The sequence below is a fragment of the Echiichthys vipera genome (assembly GCF_963691815.1).
Source record: "Echiichthys vipera genome assembly, chromosome: 5".
Lineage (NCBI taxonomy): Eukaryota > Metazoa > Chordata > Actinopteri > Perciformes > Trachinidae > Echiichthys > Echiichthys vipera.
Window position 1 is genome coordinate 22,364,373 of NC_139830.1, and position 18,323 is coordinate 22,382,695.

Here is an 18,323-nt window from a genome sequence, read left to right on the forward strand (position 1 = left end):
CACATACTGACATTTCTCCATGCTTAAAGTACTGTTGTTGTCCCTATAGGGATAGTTGTTTAGATATGGATGAGTTGATCATCAAGCAATCATGTTAATAGTCTCTACTTACCATATGTTTTGAAAAATCCAAGAATCCCAATGTCTGTGTAATGGCTGCATTTCAACCCTCTTAGAGCAGCCACATTGGAACCCGGTGTGTTTTTACATGACTTGAGTCAAAGTGACAGGGATCATGACATGCCCAACCTCTGCTCGCAATAGTTAGAGTATAAAGAGAGCTATTAGTCTTTCTTTTGGAATCTCATTTATGTGTGGGCTGGCTTAATGTGTGGCCTTGGGCTGTGCAGCTGCTGCCTGTGAGTGCTACCTATGCCATCCCCACTCCTGGGCTCAGGTTTATTGCTGACTGCCAGGGTTGGAGGAGATCCACTCGTCAACCTTGAGACACACACAGACAATAGACTGACTTAGCTGTTGCTTATCTGTGGCTTTCAGACAGAAAACACAGACTATCTGTGTTCTGAATCCACTGCAGCCATGCTAATAGCGAGACTCAAGCTTTTCATTTAAGCTCTTTGATCTTTAACAGCTTTTACACATACCTGTGTGGTCAATAATGGTCATATTATCATAATCATGACTTGCATCATTATGTTTTTTTTAAATATTTTGAACATTCTCTCAAAAGACCAATCCGACATTTCAAATGGTATCTTGATTTAATTGTACTTAAGTCTGATCACACATATTTTTGGACATTGTTTGAGAATTAGAATGGCTCTGTGAAGAAATAATGTGCAGTGGGATTTCGTCGTCCAAGCAAAGAGCATCATGTATAATACCAGTATTCTTTTAACCAAAGTAACTTACAAACAGGGTTTTTTTCAGAGGGAATAGGTTGATACAGAACAGTGAGCCGAATACTTTATGAGTGCTTTAGTGATCCAAGCACAAGCGGCAGCATGTACGACTGCGTAGGCTGAGGTTACCCTCTGACCTACAGTGATTCTATATGTTGATGTTTACTCACTCACAAAGCTCTTCAGAGGGTACAGTAGGCAGACATGCCTTCTTCTTCTTCTTCTTCTTCTCCTTGTTCACCCAGACCACAAGAGGCCACGTTCTTTGTTGCAATTGGTTACTAAGAATGTTTTGAAAAGAGTATAATTGCAACCACATGAAGCAACAATCTGCACTCAGGGTGAAATAGGCTGAATTGGAACTTGTGTATGTGTGTGCAACAGTGTACGCTAGTGTATCTATTATATTATATATTTAAATAAATAAATGTTATTATGTCATGCTGCAGAATTCCTCCTCCTCCAAAAAAAATAAAAAAATAATCCAAACTAATCAGCCAAAAAATAAAGATTGCACAAACCAATTACTCAACAAAGAGTCATAGCTCAGTTACAGTTTCATCTAGCCGGGGCTGAACATCTGTGACATTCTTGTGTCAGAATAGAACCTGATTTATGTATTTTGATCACGTCTGCATTTCTCACAGATTGCCTACCAAGTGTTAGTCTGCCCCCTCTTCAAAGGCCTTCATCAAACAGATAAAACCCATCCTACTGCTCATATCTTTAGACTTGTTTGAGCCTCAAGAGGAGAGATTCAAACATGATACGATGTCTGTGGCATTTTAGAGGTATCTGTGCCAACAAATGAATTGTTTGAGGATATTAAAATGTGACAGCAGTGTCTTTCTTCTCAGATGTCCCAATACTGTAGGTTAAAGGCAGGCAGCAATCTACAATGCACATAACAGTACTATCAACATGGTGCTATGTTGCATCAAATGCAGTATTATTCACTTCTTTAAAGAGAGCAACAACAAAGTACATTTTATAGAAGATACCCACAGACCACGCCAGCCATTAGAATCTAAATCTGCCTACAGTACGTTAATGTTTTACGAAAGGGCCCCTTCCATGCCAAAGTGTGAGTAATTGAGCTGTATGGGTGATGATGTGCGTGTTAGAGATAGCAACAGATATCTCCCCAGTGTGTGACCCCTGCCCAGCAGGCCTCTGACAGTCTGAGCCAGGATTTGAACCAGCAGCTGGCTCAACACTCACTTTCCCCCAGTTGGGGTCCAGGGATATCTACAGGGATCAAAGACTAGGGGCCAGTGAGCAGCATGTGAATAGAGGCTAAAATACTTTTTGTGGATTTCTGTGCTTCAACAGAAATGATGTGGTGAAGTATATAAAGTATATAAATCATGTCCCAGGAAGTTATTCCACACAGTGCTGATGCACAATAATCCAATAATTTCATATATTTTCTGTCCCAACAGTGCCATCCTTTACTTTCACACCAACAGGTAAGCACTTTTTCTTTTACATTATAAACAGTAAGTGATGTCGGTTGTTAATCATTCACTGCACAGTGCATCTTTTAATGGCTGGAGCAGCCACAGTCCTTATGGATGAGAGCCATTAGATGTAGAAAAGTTAGAAAGGGACACTCTATGTGTACTGATACAATGAGTCAAACCTTGGCACATTTTAAAGATCTACCTAGAAATAAATGTTCCATCAAATGTTTGGGTCGTGTCAGAGAATAATGCCTAAAGAGAGGCAGGCCACACTACTGAGAGGCTGTTAAAACTAGTGGGAACTTGATCAAAGGGCTGCTGGCAACCTCAGATGGGATTTGAGAGAATGACACACCACCATCACTCCAACACACCAATTAGAAAGGCAAGCAGCAGTGGAGCTAAGGAGGTTATCGATGAATTGAAATGGCACAGCATAAAACAGATAAAAGGACATTTCTCAGTGCCTCCGCTGTCTTTTTTTCTCTGCCAGTTTGTATTTACAGTCCTGCTTTTTATTTTCCTTGTGGACTTTCATTCGTCTGAAGTTCTTTGTTCCCTAGAGGTGTGTCAGGGGTGTTGGCAGTGCTCAGTGCAATGGCGAATACAAGGAAGTGTAAGTGAGAGCAGGAGAAGAAGAGTGAGAGAGACAATAGTGTACAGTTTGTGTTTTTGGTTACACTGGCTGATCCTGTCTGTGCAGAGGCTGTATATATAAACAGTAGCAGTGTTGTTTCCGTCCGCCTCGAGGCTTGCAATCAGAATAATTTGGCAGTTGAAGGCTTGTTTCATGATCTGCTGGAAATTTTTCAGGTGAAACACACTCCATTCTTGGGTTAGGTTTCTGTCTCTTTAAGAAGAAAATCCCTGCCCTGGTACCAGGTGTAAAACCAGGATGTTACAGTGCATTGTGCTGATTTTAATCTAGAATTAGATTGGGATACTTTGGTTTGCATTAAAAAGAGCTAACCTAAGAGCTCCACTGGCTGCATGCAAAGGCTAAAACCACACTTCCTGTTTTGAAAGAGAAACAGGGAGTCAACACAGCTAAAGGCCAGACCTATCCCTCTTCCACCTCCTCTTCTCTCCGTAAAGAGATTGTAATTAAAGTTGGAAGTTTATCTCTCCTTCACACACCGGCAGCTTAGAGCTCTGTGAAAGAGTCCAACTTTCAGCTTCAAACACACTGAACCCGAGCCAGACAACCAAAGAGCTCTGCATCTCTTTTCTTCATAAGCCTCTTACATATCCTCCTCCTGTTGCTGTGCGTGTGTGCATGTGTGTGTGTGTGCGTGTCTGTGTGTGTGTGTGTGTGTGTGTGTGTGTGTGTGAGTGTGAGTGTGTGTGAGAGAGAGAGAGAGAGAGAGAGAGAGAGAGAGACATCTGATATGATACCACACACATTCATTTACATGCCCACTTGAACTGATACAATAACAAACACTCGTAAAAACAAAAATTGGATCCCGTCATCACTCACAAAAAGTCAATCAAATTAATAATTTCATCTTGCATGATAATGGCAAAAATGATGATGTGATGACAGTAATACTTGTGGTTAAATAATGTTGGAAACCATCTTGTTTCAGTGGCATATCAGAGAGGAGGAGAAGGTGTAAGCAGCGCTGGAAGGTAAGAGTTAATTTATGGTTTTTAGAAGAGTGTATATGATAATATTTGAAATATAAACATATTTTGCGAAATTGAATGATGCCTAGGGTGTAGTAACAAATACAGTAGGATGTTAAACCTCCTGAATAAATGAGTAGGGTTGAGCAAGTGTACTTGTTTTCAACAAACACTAGGGGGAGTGCTGTGACTTTCTTAAGCAGCAGAGAGCCAAGGAGGGGTAAGGAGGTGCATTAAGTATGCTATGATAACAGGAACAAATGCCTCATGTAGTCTGCCAGGAGCCCATCCTCATCCTCCACAGTGGAGAGCAACATCCAACCACAAGGCTGTGCCAGAGCATCACCCTAAAACATTAATGGAGATACATGCACACCCATGGCAGTTAACAGCACACCTCTCCATGTTGTGGAATGGTGCATTGTGCACAAACAGTGAGACTGCACAGAATTACGCTTTGCAATACTCATCTTGCTACCACTCAGTTGTACATCCACTGGATGGCATTTGACATGTTTTCATACAGCTGGGAAATTGAGTATGCGGATGGAAGAAAAGTAAACGCATTTATTTGTTGCCCTCTCTTCACAAAGAGTACATAATGTGCATAGTACTGACCGCAAGTGTACATTGTGTGTGTCATTTGTGAATAAGTAGTTAGCTTGGAGCCATTAGCAGTAAATCCATTTTCATTTTATTATCCAGTTCTATGATTGAATCCCATATGCAGCATGGCTGTGTCAGCTCTGCACAAAGACAATGGCCATTCAATATCAACATACAACTGCCATGGTGATTGAGGAGCTCTTGTGAGATTGTATTTGGCTGTACAAGACAAATGTGTTCATTATCCAAAATGAATCCTAGAAATGAGTCATTTGAGAGAGAATGAGGAAATGTAATTTAATGCTAATTCAGTGTTGATATGGAAAGTGGGAGATTTGAATACTGAAACAGTATATGGCCCTGGTAGAGAGTTGCCTATATTGTCTTTATATGCTAGACTGATTAATTTCATGTGCAATAGGAAGCCATCTATTGTCAGCTCATTAAACACTCGGTGGTTGTGGTTAGGTTTTACAGTAGAATCGTTTTGAACCAGCAAACTTGTATTGTATAGGGATTAAAGATGAAGAAATAGCAGCGAGACGTGGCAACAATAGAGATGGATGCAGACAATGATGTGAAGGACTGGTCCGCATGGGTTTCTTCTCTGGTGCTCGAGCTTCACTTATTTTCCTCTGTACAGCTAAAAGAAAAAGTTTTTACATGATAGAGATGTTGTGTGACACCATGGAATCTACTTGGGGAGCATTTGTGGTTCACTGGCTGCTCAAGACGTACATTTGGCAACATTGGGAGTGAATTTTATCTGGCTGTCTAATCCAGGCGGTTCGCTAATGCTCATGATGGCTCAGGAAAAGTATCATCGGCTGTGGGCAAGTCAAGCACATACAATCTATTTAGCTGGGATTTTTTACTAATGCGCGCCCTGGGCCTGTGTGTGTGTGTGTGTATGTGTATGTGTATGTGTATGTGTATGTGTATGTGTATGTGTATGTGTATGTGTGTGTGTGTGTGTGTGTGTGTGTGTGTGTGTGTGTGTGTGTGTGTGTGTGTGTGTGTGTGTGTGTATGTGTATGTGTGTGTGTGTGTGTGTGTGTGTGTGTGTGTGTGTGTTTGTGTGTGTGTGTGTGGCCAAAAGGCAAAAGTACTAAAGCTGGATTTTCCCCTATTCTCGGTTGCTGTAAAAATAAACTCTGCATAATCTTCCCTTTTAAACATTATGTTACTGTGGGTGTTTCAGTTCATTCACATAAATGTCATTGTGGTATTGGCTCAGTCTCTTACTATTGTTAACCATTTGATCCCTTCTTTTAACAGGCCTGGTTTGCTAAACATTGGGGAATCTGCCACTCAGCCCTGGCTGGCAGACACATGGCCCAACTCCTGCTCCAACCACAACGACTGCAGTATTAACTGCTGCACTGCAGGCAATGGCAACAGCGACAGCAACTTGGCAACATACAGCCGCCCAGGTATGAAGTGCCCATACTTGTGTGCGTTGGCAACACCCAACATAAACATTCCCCTCAAATGCATTGATGCAATCTTTGACAAAATAACTGTAGAGATAAGAAATGTAGGAGTCTGGGGAATCTGTGGTGCAAAAGGAAGGAAAATCTGATATCTGGGTTAGCTCCCTGGAGAGTTGTTCTGTGTATCTCTCCTTTCTGTAGGTCTCCACGAGAAAAACCTGAAGAAATATTAGGATTAAGAGAGGCTGTGTGCTTGTGTGTTTGATTTATCCGAGGTTAAAGTAGAGCTGTTTTAGGCAGGAAATAAAAGGAGCACACTGAGAGGGGCTTATGGCTCTACTCTGTTGCTAATCGAATTGCTCTGCTGATTTCCATACTGTTGTTATAGCCAGTAATGTAATTTCCCCTAAGTGCTCAGTTATTTAAGAAATGTGCAGCGGGCTCAGAGGTCAAGGCTGGACTGCAGACGGTGGCTAGAAGCAGAGGAAAAGAGAATGATAGAGAAAGGTGCACCTGGAAGACCAGATGGGAAGGGGTAGAAAGGAGTGATGACGAATAAGTAAATGCTGAAACGTACACTGAAATGTATGCACGGAGCTAGAGAGTGTGAATGATACAAAGTAGCGTGCAAGGAGAGGAACAAAAGGGAAAGAGACTTATGGAACACCACCAGGTGGCCTTTTAGTTTACTCAGCAAAGGTACAGTTGTCAGCAAAATGGAGCACATTTGGCCAATATAATACAATATACAATGTATTGTATGCACACACACACACACACACACACACACACACACACACACACACACACACACACACACACACACACACACACACACACACACACACACACACACACACACACACACACACACACACACACACACACACACACACACACACACACACACACACGTAAGCTTGGATGACACAGGACTGTTATTCATCTCAGCTGCGACCCAAGTCTTAAACAACCCTATCCTCGGAAACTTGGATTGCAGTAAAAAGCTTTATGTTCTAAATTATGCACTTTGGGACTATGCCTTTAAGGCCAGCTCGTAAGTCCTATCCAGCTGTTCAGCCTAATATCCATCGAGCCAGCCATTCAGTAGTTTCTTCTTACTTCAAGCCTTTCCCAATGACGATTAATAATTCATTCTGTGGACTTTATAGTGATAAAGTTCAGTTTTTTCTTTGTGCTAATCACCCGTCTGAGGTTGTTTAACTCTACCTAAATATGGTGTGAGATGTTTAACAGGGAATAACAGGCTGAAGGCAGCCCTCACTCTTCGCATGACACCCCGCTGTATGACACTAAGGAGCTTGCCAGACGCATGCTTTGTTTGTGTGCCAAACCTAAACTCTGTGAACATTAAGAGGATCACTGACTAGGTGACAGAGCAATGAAATAGGAGTTAATGTCCCTTTATCTCAGCCATAGGGGCGCCTTCAAACACCAACCTTTGAAGTGTCGAGCTGTTCCACGCGGCTGAAATGTGAGGCGTGTGGCACAAGCAGCGCGCACCTACGGCCGTTGGTATTTACCGCAAGGCTGGCTTTCAGATCTGCTGGAGGATTTGAATATTTTATGAGCCAGGGAAAATTGGATCTGTCAGTGAAGCTGTGCTTTTACTGCGTGTCTCATTCCAAGTCTTTGATACAGGCATGTCTTTCTGTCCCTCTCAATGAGCAAAGATGCTCCCACCGTCAGATGCACAAGAACAGAGATGACACCCACATTGTGTCATGGAAAAGACTGAGAGGAGGCTGAGAGAGAAAGGTGTAATACCACCTGTCACTCACCTAAAGTAGATCATCATTTGGCAAACAAAACTGAGACCTTAAACATAAATAGAAATGTCCTTTTGTTGGGCACAGTGATCTTTCAGAAACATTAAATTATTATGTATGTCTTTAACTTTCCTCAAATAAATGCTTTGGCTATTATACTAGATCAGATGATGCACCATTGTTTCTGAAAACATTTACCAAACTGGCATACTGCTCCTCAGCTGATCAGCAGTAAATGAGATTGACTAAATGCCCTCCTCATGTTCTCCAGCCGACTGCATCGCCAATTATAACAACCAGATGGAAAACAAGCAGACCAACCTCATGGTGCCAGAGTCAGGAGTGTATGGAGATGTAGACTTGTCCAACAAGATCAATGAGATGAAGACCTTCAACAGTCCAAACCTGAAAGATGGCCGCTTTGTGGGTCCAGGGGGCCAGCCGACACCATACGCCACCACCCAGCTTATCCAGTCCTCCATCATGGGCAACAACGTTAACTCAGACAGAGGAACCGGAGGGAGTGGAGGAGTTCTCCTGGGTGGAGGCGAGATGAATGAAAAACACTGCTGGAAGCCCACCTCAGTCCCGCAGCAGAAACAGGAAATGGGCTCCCAGCTGCAGTATAACATCATGGAGCAAAACAAGCTAAACAAGGGTGAGTGTGTGGAATACTCAGCCGCCATGGTTAGAGAGGTCATCTCAGAGCCATGGTCTACCTCCACTAGATTTTTCCCTCTTTTCTCTCCTCTTCTGGTGCTGTCCGCCTCACTGTGGAAGCCTGTAGAAGATTTTTTCATGCTCATATTTTTCTTGGTTCTGTCTCGCTCCTTTTCAGTCAACATAAGTGTCACCTCTCTTTGTGTCTGCCTGTCTGTATGGCATTCATGTAACCCCTCATCACCTTCCATGCAATCATGTACAATCTTCACCGCTAAATGTGGGCCAGGCCTGACTTGCTGTCGCTGTACGGTATCTGGGTTTTCTTTTTGTGAAGAGGGCAGGTGTGAGGGTTTATCTTTGATGTCAGATGTCTAAGGGAAAGACAAAGATAACTCTTGGATCTTTAACCGCTTTGATCGCAGCTATCATCACCTCATTGTACCTGCAGAAGGGAACCACATCTGGTGTGATAGTTAGATTCATATGTTGCATGTGTTCACATACTAACATGAAACGTGTAAAGCATGACCTGCATGCCTCTTGTCATGTGTAACACTGTGCTCAGTGTAATGCCATGCCATGGTATTAATCATTTCATATTTCCATTGTGAAGTGGTTTTGTACTATTGATAGCCTTCTTTCCTTGCTTGAAAGTTTTTGAAGGCAAGATGTCTGACTGAGGCTGCATTAACCATGCACTCCATTCTTCCCACCATCAGACCGCTACAGAGGAGGTGACAGCCCTATGCCAGCCACCATCCCCTACAACCAGACCCATGACAGCCACACTGGAGGCTCCTACAACAGCTCCGACAGAGGAAGCAGTAGTACCTCCGGTAAGAGGGTTGGGGAATAAAAGAGCAGACAAAACAAGTTTCAGTAAGAGCAGTTAGAGGTTATAAAATCACAATATATAAATTCTCTCTTCTTTTTTTCAGAGTTTTGTCTGTGATATTGTGCTCTTTCTTTAATTTAACCACCACATTTTTCCAGCTTATTGTTATTATGAACCATATAATCACATACACCCCTCCAGCTCCATTTGAAATCCTAGTATTCCTCAAAAGCAATAAATCACTTTGAGAGACTAATAATGCATGCTTTAAAATGGTAATTTGATTAATTTTCTATGTCAGACTATCTTGAAGAGAATTAGAAAGGGAGATTCCTTCAGGAAGTGGAAACAAAAAGAGAAGAGGAATCTGACAACAATGCCTCGACACAAAGGCACAAGCACCATGCCTTGCATTTGCTTTCTGGGTGTAATGTCATCCAAGGAATGTTGAAAGCAAATTTGATAAAAAGGACCTCTGTTTTTATTAACTGTTTTTTTTTTTTTTTTTTTCTTTTCATTTCACTATTTGTCCTTGCTTAGTTTGCATTGCCTCCGTTAATTGGCTTTTCTTTAATTCCAGTATGGAGCAGGCTAATTTCATCAGGGCCTCAATGTCTGTCTGCGGACAAGGACAAATGATAACACATCGCAGACGGCATGCAACACTGCCACCTTAATGCCATGTATCCATTCTGATATTGCGTTTGAACTTCAAGCTATTAAGGAGAAGCCTTTAGTGCTAGCTGCACCTCACAGCTCATTGGTTCACAATTCTAATAGTGTGGTATTAATTGGACCCTCTTCTGCCGTTTTCTTTCTACCTTTCTTCTTGGTACTTGGTAATACGGCTGTAGGGAAATGACTGGGTTTTATAGTATTTCCCATCATTAAATAACTAAGAGGTATGTGTGCACACATAAAAATAGAGGGTTGCATTAGCCTTTGCACTCTTGCATGTAAAATAAGCTTTCTTTGTTAGCCGGTGCTGTTAAAGCATTTTAGCTGCTGTCAATTCCTCACTAGTTACCATGCGATTTCTTCAACGTTTAATAATTAATGTGTTTTTCAGAGATGGAGCAGCTATAAGTATGTGTGTCTGTAGGTGTCTTGTGATTGATGGAATGCTTTTCTTTTTCATTTTTTGAGCAGGGAGTCAGGGTCAGAAGAAGGGAGTGCGCACCCCCAAACTACCCAAACAGAGCACAATGAATTGGGCTGACCTTCTGCCCCCTCCCCCTGCAAACCCACCCCCAAGTCGGAGCACAGAGGAGTACTCTCTATCGATGGAAGAAAGGTGGGAGACGTCTGCGCAGACACAAAGACACAGACAATTTGACAGGCATGAACACAATGTATTTAAAACTAGTTCATTCTTCTTGCCCTTTTTTCCTGTTTCTCGCCTTTATTGCAAGCATTTACCCCAAGGGTTTTCTATCTATGAGAGCTAGGCTCCTGTCAGACGTTGATGGAAGGGTGCCATGAATATTTAGTTTATGTTTTCACGGCTTCTGTATATGAAGACATTCATGTTATTTTTGATTGATATGACCGTAACAAGGCTTGTTTCTCTGCATTGGCAGCTGTGAACCCGACATGCAGTGCCCCATGCCCCAGTCTCACATGTACCTGCAGCCTGATGAGCTAGAGGAGGAAGAGGAGATGGAGAGGGGGCCCACACCTCCCATCCGAGGAGCAGCCTCCTCCCCGGCAGCTGTATCTTACAGTCACCAGTCCACAGCCACTCTCACCCCCTCACCCCAAGAGGAGATGCAGCCAATGCTCCAGGATGCACCTGACAGCCATGAACGCAGGTACACCTGCACAATGTCTACTAGAGTAACAAGTAGCGAAAGAAGAGTGTAAACATGTCCAGGAAATAAATTGATTTTTTAAATGCCTCACAGAGAAGCACAATCTCACAAGTATTTGAAATTCACAACTGTTTTCCATGTTTTAGACCATTAACTCCAAATCCTTTATTGCACTGTTGCATTGTTGGCCATTTTTCTAAAGCAAATCTTAGGTTTTAGATTGATTTCCTACCTTCAAGGAAGCCATTTGCTTCAGCTCGTTTCAGTACAGCATAAAAATCCACTTGCAGTGATTTGAAAGTTGTTTGAAATAAGTGATACATCACTGTCTGAATTGTATTTTTTTTGGCAAAGTAATATTAGTGTTTGATAATCCCCCTGTGAGCCGGAACTCATCCTTGTTAGCGCACAAAGAAATGAAGACATCATAAATATAGGATTTAACTGCCAACAGAAGCCTTTTAAAGAAAGGAAACTATCAAATTGACATCATTGTTGTCATTTTGGTTTTCATATTGCTGATTTCTGGGCCAGATTTTTGGACAACATTGCCATAAACTCTCAAATGTATATTTTTTCTTTCATACAAAATATGATGGGTTTCTGATACTGTGTCTTTCTCTATCTCTATCTCGCAGGCGCCACGCTGTGAGCCCCCCAGCCCCTCCAAGGCCCCTCTCTCCTTCACACACATATGGGTACATCACCAGCCCATTGGCCTTGGACACTGACGGTATGGAGGAGGAGGAGGAGGATATATTGGAGGAAGAGGAGGATGAGGAGGGTGACGAGACAGATGCAGAGGTGGCCAAGATGCACTACCACCACACCCACCCCCACACACACCCCCACCATCCCCAGATGCATCCACGGAGGTTGCTGCTACGAGGGCTTGAACAGACGCCTGCGTCCAGCATGGGCGACCTGGAAAGCTCAGTGACCGGCTCCATGATCAACGGATGGGGGTCGGCTTCTGAAGAGGATAATGTCTCTTCAGGGAGGTCCAGTGCCGTCAGCTCATCAGATGGATCCTTCTTCACTGATGCTGATTTTGCTCAAGCGGTTGCCGCAGCTGCGGAGTATTCAGGCCTCAGGGTGGCCAAATATCCCAACACACTGGGCCTCGACGTCGGAGGAGCTTCAGGTAGGTTTTTTATATGGTCACCCACATTCACATGAAATGTTAATGTAAGTTATTTGAAGCAAATGGTTCCTATGTTTCTTTTCTTAGCACGTAAATACCAAATAAACCCATCAGGCCACCGTCCTAGCAGCCCGGTGTCTACAGACAGTAACATGAGTATGGCAGCTGTACACAGGAGGCCTCCCAAGAAGCAGAAACAGCATCCTGCAGGTCATCCAGGAAACCAGCGACGTGACCCTTACAATGAAGGTACACATGAATAAATTGCAGCAATATTAAAATAAAATAATTACATTTTCAAACAATTTTCAAAATGAAAGAGATCCGAGCTGGATATGTTGTTGTTTGGAGATTCCTACCCAGATTATTAATAAGCAAACTAAATTGTTGACAAATCTATTTTATTAACTACATACTCCTACAATTAATGCCTAGAGTTTAATTGCAGAATATATTCTCAATGTATGTTGCTCCCTCTAATATAACTCTGATAATGGTCTGAAATATTGCAACTATAATCATCCATATTTTAGAGTTTTATGTTAGGCATGCGCATGTTTGTCTGTAAAATCTATTAATGTCTTAATTCAGCTAACAGACTGATAAATAGACAGACATGTTGCAGTAGTAGCAGTTAAGCTGTATCAAGTATGTAGATGGTCAGTTTGTATCAATGACTCTGCCCCTGTTCCCCCTGCAGATATGGAAGAAAATATTCCATTTAGCTGTGATGTGGTATCCATAAATTACTCAGTATGGGTGTGCCATGAGCCAGAGTTCTAATCATCTTCTCTCATGTGGTTATGCACATGCATACATGACATCACTACTAATCAGTGACGGTGCTGAACAGATCGGGAGAGTGGTGGGCTGGAGGCCAGGGCCATGGTGAGGAGGAGTGGAGAGTTGTCTCAGGGGAGCTCTGTCCAGCTCGGCTAAGCTGACACTGGGATGTCTCTTCACTCTAGCGACTAATGAAATTGATCCAGGTGCTGTGGCTCATACCAAAGTGCCACTTTCTACTCGACAGGAGTCGAACATAAACCAAAAAGGGGCTAAATACCGGAGCAGTTGTATACAGAAGGGAAAGCTTTAACCTTGTTAAGTAAAAGAGCCATTGAGTTTTTATGGCATCGTTCTTTACAACACACAGGATAAAAGCGAAAAGCTACTTTCGTTCGCTGTTTTCTCTCCGCTTTGATCTGGTTGAAAGATCTTTTTTTTTTAACGTTTTCTGCATTTGATTGGTGCACACGCTCTGTCTGCTCTGTACAGTATGTGCTGTCCCAGAGCTGGCTCTCCTCTTAGTGTCAGGTGTCCTTGAGTGTTGGAAGCACTTGACAGGGAGATTTAATATCCAGCTCACTGGGAGCCGGACCAGCTATATCACTGCAGAAACCCCACAGCCCCCTCCCACTCCCCCAACCAACCGCCTCTTGCCATCATCCTTATATCCGGGCTCCTTCCCCATCCGCTGCCCCTCCCTTTGGAGTGATCTCTCCATCCTTCTCCACTCTCTGCTCTTCTCCTATGCTCCCCTCTCCTTCGTCTTTGTTTGAGCGGCGAGGGGGCGAACTGACAGCTCTGCAGCTCTGTCCGTCCATCAGTCCTCCTGCTGATTGCATTTGATCTGAATGGATTGTTTTTCATTTGGAGGTTATTGCCTCCCCTGCCCCCCCTCTGTCTTCCCTTCAACCCCCACCCCACATCACCCGTCTGTGGTCTGTAAGACTGGCGCTGAGGTGTTAGGTGAAGGAAGGTGATTCTATGGAAATTTAAAGGAGGACAGTACAGAAAGCAGCCTCCCTTCCCCACTGCTTGCCATTCCCTAACCTCCTCGTTTGCACAGTGGATGTGGAAACACCCACGTTACCCCCCCCCCCCCCCCCCCCCCCCATGCCTTTGTCTACCCCCTCTCTCAAATTAACCTGTTCCTGTCTGTTTTAATCTACCTCAGCCTTGTCTACCAAATTAGCCATGCGGCCCTCCGAAACACCCTCCTTGGCAAGTCCAGAGACACTTCCCTGGCCTGAGCTCTGTCCTCGCCAATATTTTCTCATAAATCTAACAAGCGCTCTGCTCCTCCCTTGTAGTGAGCCATATCTCACAGACTTGCATTGATCGGACTCAGACTGAGGCAGGACTCAGGAGGCAAGAGAGATATTAAAAAACTGCAGACGCCTCTATGCTGGATGATATTGACTCGCCCCTTTTGTATTCAGGAGGAGTGGATGGAGGTGGAAGACAATCAGAAGAGTGTATTGAAGCTGCCCAATTTCACCAACAAGACGCAGCAAAGACATCACCTGCCCCATTAGCCTTTCATATGTAAAAAAGGAAATGAAAGCTTTGATTCTCTACAAAGTCTAGTATTCCACAATCTTAAAAGACTAGCCTCAGGGATGCCAGCAAAAGGTGTAAGAGATGGCACTTGCTGCGATTATTAACTTTCTAATCCGATGTGGATTATGGGTCTGGCCTCCAACAAAACCATCTTTCAGGTCAGAAGCTGATTAGAAGATGAAAAGCCATCGATTGCAGGCAAGCAAGGCTTTTCTCTCTGCGTTTTGTTTGGATGGCTGTGTGATGTGTGAGAGGCCAGGCGGCACACTGGCCGGCCTCATATGAATAATGGCTCAAGGACAAGCGGCATTGATTCATCGACAGGGGAAGTCGAGCAGGTCAGAGAGCCAGCTGCTGACCGTCACACTCTCCTCTTCCTCCTCTCTTTCCTCTCGCTTAAATCTCATAACTCTGGACATATTATGCTTCCCTCGTGTCATCCGCTCTGTTTACTGGAGTTTCCATTCGGCATAGCTGTATGTACAGAGTGTATGTACACACACTGCAGCTGTGTTTGTGTATCACCTTGCAGGTGTGAGACAGCTGAGTTACAGATGATACACACTATAGAGTACACAGATTTTTGTTCCTCAGTCTTGTGCAATTACCTTAACCCTAGTTTTTGATGTCTCTGGTTAATGTGTTCTTACTTCCTGTGTTTATCCTTCAGATCTCCCACCTCCTCCCATCCCGCCTCCAGCAGTGCTTAAGTCGCCCACACATCCCTCCAAGGCAGTCCTTGAGGGCCGGGGAGTGATTTCCCCCAAAGCAAGCGAGGGTCGAGATAAACGAGGAGGAACGGCGGGCTATCGGCCCAGAGAGGGCTCGGACCCCAGAACCAGCTCATCTGAACGCAGAGACGCTCAGGAGAGACAAAAGACTGCTCACGGAGGGAAAGGGAATAAACATGAGGGTAGCACCGCCAACAAAGCACGCCAACACGCAGGTACGACAACAAATACCACAGTGAGAGATTCCCTCAATGCTGTATGTAGTAGATTATTGAAGTCTCAACTCCTCCTTGTTCTTTGTCCCTAGGTTCAGAGGACATTCTGCCCTATAGCCGACCACAGTTCCCCACAGTCAACAGCCCCCGGGACCCGAGCTCCTCCAGCTCCATGTCTTCAAGGGGCTCAGGGGGCCGGCGGAGAGCAGAAGGAGGCCGCAGGAACCCTGGAGACATTGGCCTCAACACCACGGGGGCCTTCCAACATGGAGATGAAGAACTAGAGGTACAGACTTTTATCAAGTACACAGGCATAGATCTGACAGTTCTGAATATAGGATGACAATGCAATGACAGTAGCATATTTTAAAACACATGAACAATCTTGATACAGATCCCTTAGATTTGTTTTTAAAAGATACAGTACTAAGCAGTACTACATACTCCTACATACATTGTAGCAGTATGTAGTTAATCTTTACCATGTGAAATATCTCTGCTTATGTTCAGCATTTCTGTACTGCCATACACACATACCGATATATCTGCAATGAGCTAATATCAGGATTTATCAATCAAGTTATCAAAGGTGGATGTTAACAAAAATGTTTTTATTTTTTTTACCCAGATGGCAGAAAGCTGAAGAACAGAAGAGGAAAAGGAAAACAATGGAGCACCATTGTTTCTCTTACAATTTTAAATATCTCAGTATTTCATAGTCATGTTGGCTGCCATTATACTGTACATCAGTAGTGTTTCTTTACATCCGGAGAACAGACCAATTTTTTTTTCTAACTTATCATTTTCTATGTCCATTTAAAAAAAAAAGGAAAGAGTGTCTGAAGATAAAGAATGGTGCATTCAAAACAAAATACGCAGTAGTATATTTATGTTTAATTCCAATGCAATATGGAGTGAAATCCTACTCCAGACTCCATTGACATGACTCTGCTTGCCTCAACAAGAACTTTGGAGAGTCCGTACAGTCAGATGTTACTGTAATAAAATAGCTGCAAGCAGAGAGGGGCTGACTGTCTGTAAATATACGTGTATACATGATGTCCTCTTGTTTTACCCACTGTGGTACCTCAAATTTATCTTCCTTGTTTTATTTTGCGAATTCTAATTTTATTATGCCAGTAAATATAATTATTATTTTATCATTTCCATCCATGTTGTAAATTGCTATATTATTTAGCTGCCCCAAGAAAGTGCCACTTTGGGATTTTATTTTTCTTTTCTTTTGTTTTTTTGTAATGCACTGTTATGTTTCGTGTTGTTGTCAATGTTTATTTGTTTTACTTTGGTTTTAAAAGCACAATCACTAAACTTTATTTTAAACCATTCTATCTATTAACCTTTTTGTCTTACTGGAGGAAAACAGGTATGACAAAAGAGTCTAGTTAATCCAGATGATGACGATGATGATAATGATGTAGGTAAAGGTTGCTGTTTACGAAGGCTGTGCTTGAAAGGAGACTCCTTGCGTTGTGATTGTCTCCCTCTCCAGTTCTGACGCTAGCTCAAGTGATGAAAAAGACAGTTAATGTGAGTCATAGCTGCAATGTATATATCTTTTCACATTGACCATAAACTCAGCTATTGCACATTAATCGAAATGGTTATGTTGTCTACTAATGCACTTAAACGAATGTCAAATACAGGAAATAAGAGTCACTTTGGGAATCTGGAGAGGTTGGAATTGGACAAGAAGAGTCTCTTTTCTTGATATGGCAGGGGTGACAGGCCCCTGTTTTTTTTAAGGAGGACAGGTGCTGTTGTTTATTCATAGGACATCTGCAAACATTTGTTTCGTAAAGCAAAAAAGTAAAAAGAACTAAAAAAAAGATGAATAAAAAAGTTCAAACTATACATGTTCCCTTGGTTATTTGTCAGCATTCTCTGATAGAATAAGGGTGGGCTACAAATCCCACAATATTCTGTCACACAACACAAATACAACGTAGAGTATAATAATATTTTTGGATTGTCTTAGAACATATATAATAACATGTTTGACCTACATCCGTCCGAATAGTCTGAATAAGTCACTAAATTGGTCGCTAAGAAGATATGAAAAGTCGCAAAATCTAGCAAGAAAGTGCTTTGGTACGGGGAAAGGGCTCACAGCAGCACCCGCTGCTCGGTGACAACACTAACTGCAGAGTGGTTCGTGCATCAGAGTCTCCAAAACACCACAAAAATTCTCCAATAACACCAGGAACAGTAACTAGATTTCTCTCTAGGATGGATGAGGATCTGGGAAGTCGCCAGACTTGGCGAGGAACTCGCCGGTGTTTATATTACACACAGCGGCTCTCCGTCTCTTCTTCTCTGTTGTTGGTGTTTTTCTGTGGCAGTTACAGCGCCACATCCAGGCCTGGCATGTGTATTAGAGCGTTTTTAGTTGGTTTCACTGGTTTCATGTGGACGCAGATATTTCTTGAGCCAAGGCCGTGTGGATGGAAAACTTTTTACGAACGACTGAGAAAAAACACACACATAGTGGCTGTGCATGTGACAAGATAGAGGGCTCTGAAAGAAAAGGCCGCTATAAAGAAGGTATCTCAAATCTTACAGATGATGACTTTAATATTCTGTCTCACAAGGGGAAACCAGCGGATATCCGATAAATGGAGTTGTAGTTGAGAGACATTTTGTCAATAAGCAAATATCGGCAAATGAATACCGATATTAGGACCAGATTGCCAGATAACAAACAAACTCATGGATCATAGCAATTGCATATCGTACATTTTGGCCCCCAGCTAAAATAGAGGCATGTGTTAAAGTTTAC

General features: G+C 42.9%; 1 protein-coding gene across 1 annotated transcript in view; it reads left to right on the forward strand.

The window, feature by feature from the left end:
- The window catches only part of robo1 (roundabout, axon guidance receptor, homolog 1), a 128,626-nt gene extending 111,230 nt beyond the window's left edge, over nucleotides 1-17,396 (forward strand). The window contains exons 18-29 of the mRNA XM_083914653.1: nucleotides 2,306-2,332; nucleotides 3,916-3,958; nucleotides 5,840-5,994; nucleotides 8,056-8,442; nucleotides 9,167-9,283; nucleotides 10,432-10,576; nucleotides 10,863-11,093; nucleotides 11,732-12,237; nucleotides 12,325-12,486; nucleotides 15,251-15,526; nucleotides 15,619-15,812; nucleotides 16,155-17,396. Coding sequence (XP_083770779.1) covers nucleotides 2,306-2,332; nucleotides 3,916-3,958; nucleotides 5,840-5,994; nucleotides 8,056-8,442; nucleotides 9,167-9,283; nucleotides 10,432-10,576; nucleotides 10,863-11,093; nucleotides 11,732-12,237; nucleotides 12,325-12,486; nucleotides 15,251-15,526; nucleotides 15,619-15,812; nucleotides 16,155-16,169 — 2,258 coding nt within the window. The 3' untranslated portion in view covers nucleotides 16,170-17,396. The remainder of the gene's footprint in view (nucleotides 1-2,305; nucleotides 2,333-3,915; nucleotides 3,959-5,839; nucleotides 5,995-8,055; nucleotides 8,443-9,166; nucleotides 9,284-10,431; nucleotides 10,577-10,862; nucleotides 11,094-11,731; nucleotides 12,238-12,324; nucleotides 12,487-15,250; nucleotides 15,527-15,618; nucleotides 15,813-16,154) is intronic.
- The last annotated feature ends 927 nt before the right edge of the window (nucleotides 17,397-18,323 follow it).